General features: G+C 38.8%; 1 protein-coding gene across 34 annotated transcripts in view; it reads left to right on the top strand.

Annotated features, from left to right (window-relative positions):
• CLASP2 (cytoplasmic linker associated protein 2) overlaps positions 1-15,056 on the top strand; it is a 145,034-nt gene that overhangs the window by 19,632 nt on the left and 110,346 nt on the right. For 33 of the 34 annotated variants that reach the window (XM_031059614.1, XM_031059620.1, XM_031059618.1 and 30 more), the window contains exons 3-6: positions 4,393-4,496; positions 7,814-7,905; positions 8,224-8,299; positions 9,778-9,875. In XM_031059614.1, the coding sequence (XP_030915474.1) occupies positions 4,393-4,496; positions 7,814-7,905; positions 8,224-8,299; positions 9,778-9,875 (370 nt within the window). Of the gene's footprint in view, positions 1-4,392; positions 4,497-7,139; positions 7,166-7,813; positions 7,906-8,223; positions 8,300-9,777; positions 9,876-15,056 lie in introns of those variants that run through there. The other variant, XM_031059617.1, reaches the window with a different exon arrangement.

Raw genomic sequence — 15,056 nt, 5'->3', positions numbered from 1 at the left:
CTTGTGACAGCTGTTCAACACTGCTGCCTGAGCTGGCAAGGTTTCTGAGGAAACAAGGAAGATATTGCTGCCTAGGTTTAATCTCTTTCTGTCCTCAAAGACTTTTCTTTTTAGTAACAGAATTTTTGCCAGCACTGATAACGTTTCCTCAATAAAGATGCCTTTTTACTTAATGCTTTTTTCTAAGCCTGTAGTAATGGACTATCTAAAGTTGATTCATAGAAATAGGTAGACCTGAGACTTGAAAAGAGCACAGATATACAAAGAGCGGCAGGTATAAGTGGTCAGAAGAGAAGAAAAAGCAACAATACAAACTGAAAAGCTCCAGAAGGGGCTCTTATTAAAGTTTCACAGAAGGAAATTGTTTGTGCTACCTATGGCGTTCTTTGCTGCAGGGGTCATGTAGTTATACAGCTCAGTTTTTTAAAAATACATTGTTGTTCTAGGCAATTTCTGCAATTTACTTGTTTTATCATTTTCAATCCTAGTAGAGGAAATAAATATTTAATCTCTCAGGCTGTACTCTGACTCTGAAGGCTGGTTTTGGTCTTAACTCATGCATCTACTGTCCCAACTAGTGGTGATAAAATTATTTGGTGAATTTGGATAAAGGAAAATGTATTCAGATTTACTGAGATAAGAGAAGGAAGGCAATGGAAAAAGAAACTGATGGGATAATAAACTCTGTTATGAATATGGCAGAAAAAGGCATAAATAGCAGCTTAGATGTAGATGGACAGCATTGTCAGCCAATTAAAGGGAGTGATTGTCCTGTTCTGCTCTGCACTGGGGTGGCCTCATCTCAAGTGCTGAGTGCAGTTTGGGGCACCAGAACATAAAAAAGATCTTAAGTCATTAGAAAGTGTCCAAGGAGGCCAACAAGGATCATGAAGGGTCTGGAGGAGAAGCCATGTGAGGAGTGGCTGAGGTCACTTGATCTGTTCAGCCTGGAGAAGAGGAGACTGAGGAGAGACCTCATGGCAGTCTCTCCTTGTGAGGAAAGAGGAGGGGCAGGCACTGATCTCTGCTCTGTGCTGAACAGCAACAGGACCTGAGGGAATGGCCTGAAATTGAGCTAGGAGCAGTCTAGGTTGGATATCATGAAAAGTTTCTTCACCCTGAGGGTGGTTGGGCACTGGAACAGGTTCCCCCGGAAAGTGGTCACAGCACCAAGCCTGACAGAGCTCAAGAAGCATTTGGACAATGCGCTCAGGCCCATGATGTGACTCTTGGTGTCCTCTCTGGCCCAGGAGTGAGACTCAATGATCCTGATGGATCCCTTCCAACTCAGAATATTCTGTGATTCTATGAAATAGCAGGTCAGTTTGAGGTAGATCTGGTAGAATTAATGTCCGCTATGGAGTATTTTTGCTAACGCTTTTAGGTTTTGTTCAGTAATCAAAGCCTGTAAAATTGTGATGTAGAAATCTTAGCAGGAAATCCTCGGGAGAATGAGATTTCTGCAATGTAGAAATCTTAACAGGAAAACCTCAGGAGTGGCTGGATGTGGTAAGAAACTTTGACAACATGCTAAAATGTGGCGAAAAGGCAAGTTGAATGAAATACAGTGCTTCACAAAGAAAAAAAAACCAACATCTGCAAAAGGAATCGCTGTCTCCTAAATTTACTGTAGTTTTTTTCTCAGCATATCAACAGAAATAAATAACAGAAAGATGTCATATATTATTAGGTTTTCTAAAATCCATTTGAAATAATGTAAGAATTTAGGCAACAGAAGATAAAAGATGGATATGGTTAATATAAAGCAGTAGGATTGTTCAGTCCAGACTGCATGTGACAAATTATACACCTCACTGAGTAACTTGTTAGGAGGCTGCCATATTGAATATAGTCTTCATGTATGGTCCTACTTCTTCTTTGTCACCCTTCTTTTAATTCTGACATCTGTTTGAGATTGTTGAGTTTGCAGGCTGATGCCAGGAACAACCAAATGCATGTGTTTGCATTGCAGTATAAAGAGAGACACTAATTCAATAATGCAGGTGAGAAAGCTTGTACATCTTAAAGGAAAAGTAGCAGCCAAAATGATGTTCTGTTTTGAAACTTGATCAATAGGAAACCCAACTTCCAGTGATTTCCTGTTGGAGCTTATTTTGACAGAGAAGATGAACAGCCACACTGGAAACCAGCTGGTGGTTGCCAGCATTCAACAGCCTAATTTCTTTTGTCTTGTGCAAATAGAATGTATCATGCCGTATATGGAGTCTTACAGAAACTTGAGCTTTTAGGGGAAAAAAGCCCAGCCTGCAGCCATTTGGGCCCTTTAACAGCTCCCACAGCGTGCTGTCCCTCTGTCAGAGCTCCAGGAGTGGCAAAGGCTGCTGTGTTCAGTAGCTGCACACACTAAATCTGCAGGCTGTGTCATAGCTTAGTTTAACTCAGTGACCTCATCTCTGTTCAGCAGCTTCTCCTAGCTGTTCTCTGTGCTTGCCTTGGTGATTTGAGCAGAGCCCTGGTATCTGCAGCTCCATCAAATGACTCAGAGTGCTAATTAGTCACAAAGGAGCCGTGTTCCCGCAGAACTGGCACTGGCCGTGTTTGTTTCCTTCTCTGTAAAGCCAGAATTGCCTTCATCTGCCCCGCAGTCAGGTCAGTGTAGAGACATCACTAGTAGTGTAAGGCATGGGGACAGGGTCAGTTCAGAAGTGCTGAAAATGGACATGGAAAGTACTGTTGGCAAGAAAAATGTAATCAGTAGGTGTATAAGTGATTGGAAGTTCATGGGAGTGGTCAGCTGTGTATTCCCAAAAATAACTTCTTAAGATCTGGACTTCTTTCTTTGTTCACAAAATGGGAAAACAACCCCAAAACCAAACCCAACCACCAAACAAAACAGAAGCACCCCTTAAAAACCCAAACCATAAAGAAAAAGTCCCACGCTATCAAAAATGGTAATCCAACCCAAACAAAAAACCCCCAAACTCTTCAAACTGCAAAACAAAAGTAGCTGTACTATTTTCTTCAGAGGAGAAAGGGTAGAGAAGATAGATGAAAAACACAAAACCTTGATAATGGTGGCTGAAGATGTCAGTGGACTATCCAGAACCAGTAGAATTAAATACTCAGATTAGGACACTAAGAAAGCCTTGAGATATCGCAGGAGGGGAAATCCCAGCTTCAGCAGTGTATTTGTCAGTAACAATCATGGTACAGAAATGGCTGCTGTTTTTGATGTAGGAACAGGGGACTCAGGAAACCTCCTTAGAATGTATGATTCTGTTCCCTTTATTTTGCTGGCAAATCTATTGTTTAGTTATTACTATAAAATCATTAAGTACTGGTAAAATTACTTCAGATCTGCCTTTCAAGCAATAGCCAAATACAGTTATTTCTTTAGTGAGCAGAAATTCTTTAGCAGTCTGTTGAGGTCAGGCAGTAACTGCAAAATATTCTCAGGTGTTCAGTGATGTACTACCAAATGTAGCAAAAAGTTGTTTTAGCTATGAAGATGGTTATCTTTTACTTGGACTACCTTACATCACTGTCCTGTGAGGGATGACATCTCCACCAAATCCACCAATTCTAATAGTTGTGCTTTCTGAAGGAAAGCAGCACACTCAGTATCATCACCCCTCATTTGTAAGAAGAGTAGGTCCCAGATGGAGGATTGGGAACCAGTACAGCAGCGCGTCTTGCACAGCACGGAGCTGGCTATGTGTTCATTGGGATATCTTTCCTAATGTCATAGCATTAATTTATCTGATGGAATTATAAACTTCTGTCTGGAAAAGCAAACAAAAAGAATTGGCAAGTCATTTAATTTTGATTTTTACTTATTTTTAGGGTGTGAAATCATCAGCTGTCATGCAATTTTACTTAAATAGTGTTTAAGGATGCTTGTTTTAACAATGTAATTTTTAACAATGCTTTTACTGAATTAAGGCTGGGTTTCCTGAAGATACACTGTCTGAATAAAGGGATTTAAATCTTTCAATTTTCTTACAATAGACAGCAAAGTCACACTGATTTTGAAATAGTTGTATATTTCTATTCCAATTGTTTGCCACTCACCACGCCTAGCATTATTTTTTAGAAAGGCCAGATATTCTGAAGCTAAGTGGAACATTTTTTGAAGACGAAATCAAAGTTATTCACACCGTTTTGAAGATGGGAATCTTGGTTTCTTTTTAACCTGTTCAAAGTTAATATTTTCTTCCATTTCAGCCTTATGCATTTGTTGTTAGTCTTATAAAATACTCAGAAATGCACTTGAGGCTTTAAAATATTGTGGCCTACTTAAACTCAGCTTTTATTTTTGAATGACATGTATATTACATCTGTTTCAAAAAATATCTTCACGCATTACAAAATCTCCACTGGGTGTTTAATCTTTTTTACTTTTTCTTTTTTTTTCCCCCTGTCTTTCTGTAGTTCTCCTGGCTTTGATAGATCGTATGGGAGATGCCAAAGACCAAGTTCGAGAGCAAGCACAGAATCTTATATTGAAACTGATGAGTGAAGCAGCACCACCCATGGTATGATTACTTAATGCAGATTCAGATGGAGGCCTCCAGTGAGCTTATGACTTTTGTATGAACTTTGAACATGTCACAATGTTATTGCCACTGTTAATGGTGTAAATGTTAAAGATACTCTTAATAGATTGACACTGATGTATTGTTCAGCTAAAGATAAAAATCTTGGCACGATGTGATTCTGCATATTTTGCACATCATAGCTTAATTCTGAGTAGATGTTTTTATGCCATGTGACAGGACTTTGTTAATTAAAGTGTCTTCTGGGTTTGGACAGTGGGAATAAATAATTTAATTAGCTCGAAATTGATTTAAAATTAGAATTGTACTTGAACATGTAGGACTAGTCCTACAGTTAAGGTGCACATTTCTAACTTAAGAGAATTTGGCCTTCTAGCTGTATGACAACAATGCTCTGTGAACTATGGACAAACTGAGGTGGGGATAAGTTGCCCTTTGGCTTGTCATTTTTGGTTGTAAGGAGGCTTGCTTAACTCAGCCTTCAGTTCTAAGCATTATGTGGCTTCTGAGTGCTTAATCTTATATCTCGACTCTGTGAGTCTGAAAAATGGAGGACTGTTTAACAAGATTATGTTCTTGAATAGTGATGTTATTTGGAGTCTGGAGACCCTGGATGTGAGTAAGAACTTAGTATTGGAGTTTTCAGTTCCTGAAGAAAATCTGTTTCTGAGTTCTAATTCTAGAGGTTAATAGGAAAAAAAATGGGGTTTTGTATGTGCTAATTCCTGGCTTTGTTTATTCATAGATTCAAGTTGGAATGTTTGTGTGCAGTGAATAAGATGTTGTGAACTTTATTTGGAGTGAGAAAATTATTGTCAGTTGCTTTGTTTGATAAAACACGTAGCATGTTACAGAACACTTTAATTTCCCTTTGGCTACTGGTCTGGTTGGGATTTAGGCATCAGGGTCTAGTAATATCATCCACAAAGACGTGCCTTTATCTATTCACAAGCTGCAGTGTTGCTTATATTCATTGACCAAGAGACCTGGCAGTATTTTTTTGTGTCAAAGTGCCAGCAGTTCATAAATGACATGTTCCTGTGCCCAAGATGCTCCCAAATACCTGGCATAGAGACCAGTGCCTCCACAGCAACAGCATTTGGACAAGTGCACAGCAGAGCACCTTGGAGATACCTTCAGTTGCTGATAAAGAAAGTGATGGTAGTTGTTTTGAGCTAAACCCTTGTCAGGAAAGTTTTACATTGTTAGTCCATCTTTGTGCAGAGTTGATAGGTTGTACATAGAGGTGATGGAAGAAGTTTCCATCCTCTATGAAGATGACTCTGTGTCAGAAAGCATATGAGGTTTGTGGGGTCCAAGGAAGAGCATGTGTGTGTAAGACAAGGTCTGGTTCTCCTGGTAGCTCCCCCAGGGTGGGAGAAGCCTGGCTTTGGTTGTCTGCTCTCGGGAGAGCTTATGGGTCATTACAACTTTGGATGAAAAGCATCAATCATCCTCACAGCAGGGACCAAAACAGCAGTCTTTCCTGTGCCTCCAACACCGAAATACAGAGCTTTAGGCTCTCTGCTGCAGTGAAGCATCCCTTTAGAAGAGCTGAATGGAATAATTGTTTGAAGATAAGTCCTGTAAATATCTTTCTAGTCAGCTCACCTTGCCTCTTCTAGCATGTTGTTGAATAAGATTTAATTTGTCCTGTTGTTAAATCCTTTACTTATTTTAGATGTTTGGGGTTTTTTTGTTTCTTTTATGAGCAAGAACTAGAGGTAGCTGTTTATGGGCAGGAAGGCATAAAAATATAGGTGGTATAAATGTGCATGAAAGGGTAATGAGAGGTTGACATCAACTCTTGCTAGGAACTTCAGAGAGTTAAAATTTCTAAGCAGCCATTTGAATTTCTCTGCTTAAAAATTTAGTTCTTCAGGGATAATTCAGTGAAAGATGAAATTTCTCTTTGGTCTGTTTTGCTTATTTCAGTAGTCTGCAGTTCCCTCTCTACCTGTATTTTTATACATCTAGCAAGGAGATTTCCTTTTTCCCACGTTTGTCCGTGACAGTGGGTTAATTGGAAGGATGTTTTCTTCCGTAAAATCCTGTTCTTTGTTTTTAAGCTATGCAGTTTTGGCAAGCCATATCCTGCTTGTCTAAGGTTTGTTTTCTCTAAATGCAATGAAGTATAAAACAAACAAACAAAAAACCACAGATGGGACAAAATTATCAAGCAGGGCTCTAATTGGAAAATTTTATGTCTGCTCTGAAGCATGCTACCTCATTAATAAAGAGGGTGCATATTCCCTGCTCTTATGCTCTGTTTTTGTTGATCAACAGCTGTTTGTGAGGGCTTTATTTTTTTTTTTCCAGAAAGCCGATTGCAATAATTAGTATGTAATACATTTTAGCAGCTTTGTGTGGCGTCATTATAGGTTGCAGTTGCAGCACTCCGGGGTGCAGTTGGCGGGAGGGAGGTGCCTGGGCTGCAAAGTGTGCAGCTCCTGGCAGTGTGCAGCCATCCATCGCTAGGCAACACTGCCCGGATGCTGGCCGGGCTGCAATGGCAGCGCTGCAGCTGGGGCGAGCTGCAGGCTGAGCCCGTGCATCTGCTCCCAGGGAGAGTCCCCGAGCTCCTCTGCTCCACCTTTGTGCTTCCAACGCCCTGATACACAGCTAGAGCACGGCAAGGAGATGGAAAGGTAACGAGATAAAGGCAGCAGGCAGAGAGCCAGGGCGGGCAGAGGAAAACGAGTGCGCAAGGAGGTGAGCGAGGGTTCAGCGAGCCCGGGGATCATACCACAGGAAGCGGCACCAGCACGGAGAGGAGAACCGAAAGCAGAGCAAAAATGGAAGCCCAGGAATTAGAATGAGGGGGCAAGAAGTAATCAAAAAATGAAGAAATAGATCTAAAGCAAAAGTAAGGGAGAAGTGGGACAGCAGGAGTAGGGATAAGGACAAGCTAAAAGGGATATGAGGAAATTTTGGCAGGGAAACAGAATATGAAGCAAAAAGAATATAGTAACTTCTGCTTGAGTCAGTAGTTTGTAATGTTAATGTTTGTTTTGTGTGCATTAACTGTAACAATTCTGTATGTTTTAAGAGCTGTTTGTTAAACAAGGAAAATACTCAGCTAGATTGCTGAACGACTTTGTTTTAGGAATTGGTTTTGGTGTAGAATTAATCTGTGTTGTGTTCCATATTGTGCATTTCATAAGTTAATTTTATCACTTTTCCAGTGGACCTGCCTGGTTTTTTTTTTTGCAACTATTATGAATGTAATTATATGGAATAGAATTATGTTGTATTGTGCTTCTGGTAATTAAAGACCATTATTTCTGCTTTTATAGTACATTTGGGAACGCCTTGCTGTTGGTTTTAAACACAAGAATTACCGATCCCGAGAAGGAGTGTGTTTGTGTCTTGTTGCTACCTTAAACATGTAAGCTTTTTGTTTCTATGGAGATGTAATGGTTCTATCCTTCTGAATGTCATTTTTCTTTGAAAGTAATCCTTTAGGGAGTCTGCTTCAATTAAATTAATATATGGGAAAAACCAAACAACTTAAGTAGCGGGCTTTCTGAAAGAAAAACTAAAGTTACAGAAATTTATCTTATTTAAAAGTACATAAAGGACTAGTAAGAGAGAGACAGAACTTGATTGATGTCAGTTTGTATTCTATGAAATCTAAGCCAAAAGTTCACTTCTGCAAAAATTATTTTTTGTTTTTTTCTTAAAAAACACTCCTCTTTTTTTTTAGTTACGGTGCACAACCATTAATCCTCAGCAAGTTGGTACCACATTTGTGTATAGCATTTGGTGACTCCAACAGTCAGGTAAGGATTTCAGTACTTATTGGGCCTTGAACAAGTATACTTTGACAGAGCAGTGAAAGCAAAATATATATAAGCATTCAAAGAAAAGCTGATAAGAGTCCTTGTGTGCAGCAGATCATTATTTTCTACCATGAGAAAAAGTAAGCCAAATTTCATCTTAATCAGTCCATTCACTGGAAGATGAAAGTAGAGTTGCAAAGGCAGCAGTATCACGATATACTGGTCCCTTTAGTTTTGTCTTCAGAAGTTGAAACTAGTAATTGCTGAAAGTAGTTGTTTCTTACAGAGCCTGTTGAAAAGAAATAAATAAAAAAATAAGCTATTGGCACACAAAAATTACGTCTACAAGCAGCCCTTACATGAAACCTGCGCTAGTTTGCCAAATTTGCTGAAGTTAACATTATGTGTAATTATTTTCCACTTGGAACCCAAATGGCATTTAAGAACAAGGACTGTCATTAAAATCATTAAAGTAAGCAAAAACATCTGCAGTGAAAATCAGGAAGTGGTTCATAATGGTGACATCTGAACCTCGAAAAATCTTCCAGTGGAAACAGTTAAAATATTTTGATTTATCTGAAGTTGTGTTTGAGGGAAAAGACTATGAATACAGTAAGAGAGAAGATAACACTGGTAGGAGATGGACTTTTAAACAGGATTGGTCTTTATGCTTAATTTTTGAATGCAGAAAGTTCTTATCTCCCCTGTGCTGTGTAGCACTGTTCTGTTCTAGAGAAATTCTGTTGAGACTTTGTCCTGTTTGCTGATCATTAGTAAGGATGTAGTTCTCATCTTGCTAGAGCGATTGTATGTTTAGTTTGAACTGCTGCAAAGAATAATACTAAATTAATTCCAGACATTCTTTATAAAGAATAATGGCATTTACTAAAATGCAATTTTGGCAGTTTTTATTGTGATGACCATGGTTTAAAATTTTTGAAGAGGCACTCTATCTCCTTTCTTTCCTCTGTTCTTTCCCCTTCCACTGTCCTGCCCTATTCCCTTTCTTGTGCTGATATCATACCACCTGATTCCAGTTGAAATAAATAAAGAAAATGCTGATCACTTTGGTCCACTCTTGTGGGCAGTCTTAGTCTTCCAGAAGGACCTTGCTGTGTGTCAAAACAGATGAAAGCAAGATGAAATGTCAAGAGTGAGTGCAGGAGCTAACTTTTGAAAGTATTGCTTGCTGTGAGCGAGTCCTAGATAAAGCACATTTTTTCCACAAATGTTCTTCTTATGTCAGATCCAGAAATTCCCTCTAAAGCTGTTATTTCTAGGATTTTTTATCATCTGGACATGCTATAACTTGGAACAAATGCCATCTTGCTATAACAGTTGTATTTCCTTTCCTTTTCTCCCTCACTGTTTCAACTGCATTGGCATACAGGGCCATAGAAACTATACGATGAGTGGCCTGTCAGCAATTGTTGTTTGGTTTCTATAACCCTGAAATTAACAATTTAAACTGTTCACAGGTGAGAGATGCTGCCATACTAGCCATTGTAGAGGTTTACAGACATGTGGGAGAGAAAGTACGAGTAGATCTTACAAAAAGAGGAATTCCTCCTGGAAGGTGAGTTAGCTGTTCTGATTTTGTAATTCTGAGACACTTATGTTTTACTGTTTCTTATCTGAACTTTAAACTCACTAAAACCTCTGTTTGAAAATTGCTGTAATTTTTATTTTATAGTCTAGTTAGTTTTGCCTTTCAGTATGATGTTACTAGAGTTCTTGACTGTGTTGTATGTTGATTAGTTTATATAAAAGAAAATTAGTTATAATTATTAGTTATTATATTATTAGTAGTATTATCATATTAGTTGATATAAAACAAAACATTGTTTTGTTTCTACGTTTGATTAATTAAGAAAGCTAGACAGAGCTTGAAATTGTACTTAGTGAGAAAGACTGTTTATTCCATAAAATCTTTAAAATTCCTTGTTAAAACAATTTATACTTCTTAAAATGTGTTAACCCCTTATATATGAGTATACCACTTTACCATCCCCTTCATCTCACTTCTTTTTGATAAAGCTGAATATGTCTACTACTTGGTTTCAGAGGGAATATCAGATGAGTGCCCCATCAGACCCATCTAAAAAACTAAACTAAACTAAACTAAGAGCTAGTGGAAGAGGGTAGGTTTAGTTTCGATATGAGGAAACTAACTTTTCTGTGAGGATGGTAAGACCCTGGAACTGGCTGCCCAGAGAAGCTGTGACTGCCCTGTCTCTGGCAGTGTTCAAGATGAGATTGGATGGGGCTTTGAGTAACCTTGTCTAGTGAAAGGTTATCCCAGCCCATGATAGAGGGGTTGGAACTGGATGATCCAAAATCATTCTACGGTTCCGTGAAAGAAGAAGGGCCATGGAAGAAAGGATGTTGAGTTTATTGTTTCTCATTCCAGGCAGAGTTCAGACTGTTGAGACGCAAGTTTACCCTGCCTATGAGAATGAGAAGTCGCACACATTCTCTTCTATTTAATGATAGTCTTGTTTTTAGACTAGTAATGGGTTATATGGTTACCACAGAAGTTAGGCCATATTACTACAATTCAAAAAATTAAGTTTCCTATCAAATAAGTGGAACATATCCAAGAAGATCTTCCTTGCATTAAGATAGGGCCTTGGACATCTTTTGGAACAGAAAATAAAAGAGTGCAGATACCACAACCTTTTTGCAATGAATGTTGGGTCTGACTGTAAGTTTAAGTTCCTGACCATTTACAATTCCATGTGATACAGTCTGAGTACATCTTGGGATCCAAATAGGATTAAACACCATAGATGCTTTGTATCCTCAGGACAATCAACAGCTTCTAATTTAGTTGCAGTAAGTGCCAAGTTGTTGTTTCTACTGTCTGAATCAGCTGAATACAAAATTCCCCCTGATCTGAAAGCAAGCATGGTTGTATAATTTGCATTTACATAAAGAAGCAAGACTCTACTTGGTGCATGTTTAATGGGTTGTTGCCACTAAATCTCCCAACAGTTTTGCACCTGACAGTCAGGACTATTGTTAAATAGTACATGAGCTGAGTGTCAGTGCTGTGTCCTCTGCAGTAGGTTTCAGGTTGAGATAAAGGGGGGAGTTATGATTTGCTCAAGTTAAACATGAGACTGCTACTCTCTGTCCCATCCATCCCTGACAGAAGGCAGAGTTCCTGTAGTCCTGTCTTACTCCTTCACACAACTAAGAAGGCGTTTGACAAAGCTCAGGAAAGACAGATTAGCTCTGTGGTAGCTCAGACTGTTGTTCCTTCAGAGGCAGACCTCATTTAAGACGTTTCTTCCCCTGTGCTTGTCAGAGGTTTTCCCTTTGCTTAAATGCAGTAAAATTTTCAGGTGGTTATGCAGGAGCTATGATCTGTGGAAGAAAACTCTTTGATGTAGAGTGTCATCATTATTTTGAGGGGAATCTGTGTTCGTGTGTGTGTGTCTGGGTTGGTTTTAAGGGTTTTAAGTATTACAGATAATCTGTAGTTCAGACACGGCTGCTTTCAGTTGTTGAGTTCAGCCTTAAAGAACTGCATTGCAGCTCCTTTGCTGTAAGTCAGTGCATTAAAAATTACATGTAAACATAAATATTAGCAGAAAAATCTATTACTTTAGTGTTTGGTACACACATGAATCAATAGAATGTAGGCTTGTTTTGTTTGCATAACGAATTACACATTACAGAGCTGTGTGTTGCTGCTTGAATGCACTCCATCCTAGAGCACTGGAAAATAAGAGCTCCCGTCTGCTGAAAGGAAGGCAGGAAAGTTAATCAAGCATTGTTTTGAGAAATTGTTCAACTTCCTTAAATATGCAAATGGTATATACATGTTGTGTCTGTATAAAGCCAAATACAGTCAGTACTTTAATAATAGTAGGCTTAAAAGGTTTTCTAATCTGCACCTGGTAGGGTTTGCCTTTGTGGAAAGTACTGGATTTTCTGCAGGGCTTTACTGGACCTGTCGTAATCCAAGTAATGAATAAAATACGGGATGTTACTTTTGTAGTTCAATTCAACTTATTTACTATTTATTTTTCTTCAGTGCATTTCTCTTCTTTACTGAGATTAATTGGTCAGTTTGTTTATAAATAAAATCAGTGAGTTCCTCTTTCTACTTGTTATTTTTTAACTTAGAAATCTCAGATTATTATTATGCTTTTTTCTTGAAGCACGTTCCTTTTCCAGAACAATCAGTATCAAGTCAGTGGTTGGAAATTTGGATGTTGTTTTTTCTTTTGTTATAATTACTGCCAGAAAGGTTTGACAGTCTTTGGTGTCAGACCTGAAAGCAGTAGTGCTAATATATTTGTGAATACTGAAAAAGGATGTTATATTTATTGTTCAGTGAGCCAAAAATACTGAAGAGGTTTTGTTCTCTATGGACCAAACTGAATGTTTTACAGTATGGAATCTGTGTGGCTGATCTTCCCTGAATGGAAATAGTATACGTGGCTCTGGATAGCAGTTACTTAGTCTGAGTGTTAAAAGCTTTTATCATTGAGGAATTCATCTGACAAATTTCCCCACTGTTCCTTGAGAAACAGAAATGTAAAAAACCAGTCATTTTAGTTCCTATGTCCAGGGCCAAAACTTCATTTCCTAAAATGTTGAAGCATAGTGCAGTATGTGTTTCTGAATACCACATTTTATGTGGTATGCACATTCTACTTATCTGTCTAGTTCAAGTTGTAGATGAGGTCCATCTGTGTGTCCAGATGTGGACACATGTCTTCAAGATCTTTTTTTTTTCTTGGAAGGGGGAAGTATGGAGAAACAACTGCAAAGTTTCATATGGGCCATTTCCTGCTTTAGACTCAGTTTGGACATAAACAACAGACTAGTTCACCATCCGTTCTTCTTCTTTATCCTTCTGCTGTTGATAGGGGAGTGGTGCTCTTTTGCCTCTTCACCACAAGGTTCACACTTTTAGGTACCCCCTCTGCCCATCATATGAACAGTTGAATTCCATCAAGCATGGTTATGAAAAACAGCTTTTCAGCGTGAAGTGTGGTGCACATTCTGTGGAAGCATCCATGTTTCCATGTGTGTGCACGTCAGCTCAAGCTGTGTCCTAGCAGGGTACGTATGCATTCCTCCTGTTACCCATCCTCACCACAGTATGTTCATACTTTGATTGAGACCTGTCACTTGCTGGAGGAGAGGGTTTGGCATGTTGCCAGGAGCACCCATTTAAAGTGCTACAACTTCATGCATTCATTCATTCACTGACAGCCCATCCAGAAGTATCTGCTGTCCCAAACATGAGGTTTTTGTCAATGGGAATTTTCCCATCTATATGAGAAGTTGGGGGAGACCTGTCTGTGGCTGTTTGGGGAAAGGAGATAGTATTTCTGTCCACCAGTGACATGTGGTGACTTCAGTGGTTGATTTTGATTGCCGCATCCGGAGTTGGGCTTGCAGATATGAGATGAAGGAGTAATAATGCTTCCCTTCTCAAAGAACATTCCTTATTGCCAGTAAAACTGATCTTCATCCAGCCCTGTAGAATTTCTTGGACTCCTCTTGGCAGGCTCTCTTTTGCCAGGAGCTGAACCTCCTGTAAACATTGTTAAATTGATGGTGGTTGCAATAATTTTAGAGACTCTAGCCCATACTGCCTTGCTGCTTGTCACCATGTGAAGAAATAAGAGAAGAAGGTAGTAAGAAGAGCAGGGTGGGAGGAGAGGGAGAGAGGAACTTGTTGTGAGAGACTTTGCAAAGTAGTAGTTACAGATCCTGTAAGCTCTTCTAAAGAGAGGGTTGGTTCTGCAGTAGTGCTTTACCATGTTGACAGCTGTGTTATAATGGGCTCTTCTGTTGTTGTTGCAATTATGACAAATACTGTAGAGTGTGTCTCTGGTCATAACGACATGCTTTGAAAATGTGAGGAGTGGCAGTACTGTGTGTTGTTCTCCAGCCTGCAACACTGACAATGTAGCGTCCACTGCTGACAAACACTTTTTAAAAAATTGTTTATAGTTAATACTTTATCAAATATTTTGCCCAGAGTGAGAGGCAACATGTATATTATTGTAACATATTTACAAGGAAGCATTTTGCTTTTAGCTTCTGTTTAAAACACTCAGGAAAGCATTTTTGAAAACAAAGTTCAAAAGAGCCGGAAATATTTTTTTTTCTTTTGACTTCTCTAAAATAATTGTGCCAAGTGGATAACATCAGCTTTACAGGATGTAAAAATCAAAGTGAAATTTTAAGGCAAATCTGTTAATCTCTCTAGTCATATTTAGTTTCTCTTGGGATGACAGTTTTAGCCTTTCAGATATACTGTTAAGTCTTCCTCATTAACTAGGTGAACTGCTAATGCAGTGTTTGCTGTGGAATCCAGCACTGTTGAGGGGAACTCACAGCAATCCCTGATAAACACAAACATATGAGGCAAACACATTAACTTCTTGTTATGAAAGCAAGATGGCCTAATGCATTGTTATAGATATTGATTCTCGTGTGAACTCCTCGCTTCCTACGGTTGAATGCACATAGCATGTTAATGGGATTTCATGTGTCATTAGTAAATTTCACTACCCCAAAAACATTTCATTTCAAAAGGTTTAATTTTTCAAGTCAAAGGGCAGAAAACCCCATTTCAGTATATATTGCCTTTGGTTTGCAAAACTGATTATTTCAAAACTTGAGGTTTAATAATAAAGCAGTGACATTTGTGAATTGCTGCCATTTCAGACATTTTGCTGTGGCAGCACTGGTTGGAAATGCAATGGTGGTGCAAAAGGGAGAGGGG

This window comes from Geospiza fortis, unplaced genomic scaffold (genome assembly GCF_000277835.1).
Source record: "Geospiza fortis unplaced genomic scaffold, GeoFor_1.0 scaffold120, whole genome shotgun sequence".
Lineage (NCBI taxonomy): Eukaryota > Metazoa > Chordata > Aves > Passeriformes > Thraupidae > Geospiza > Geospiza fortis.
Note: the sequence above shows the minus strand (reverse complement) of the source record. Positions and strands in the feature narration are given on the sequence as shown.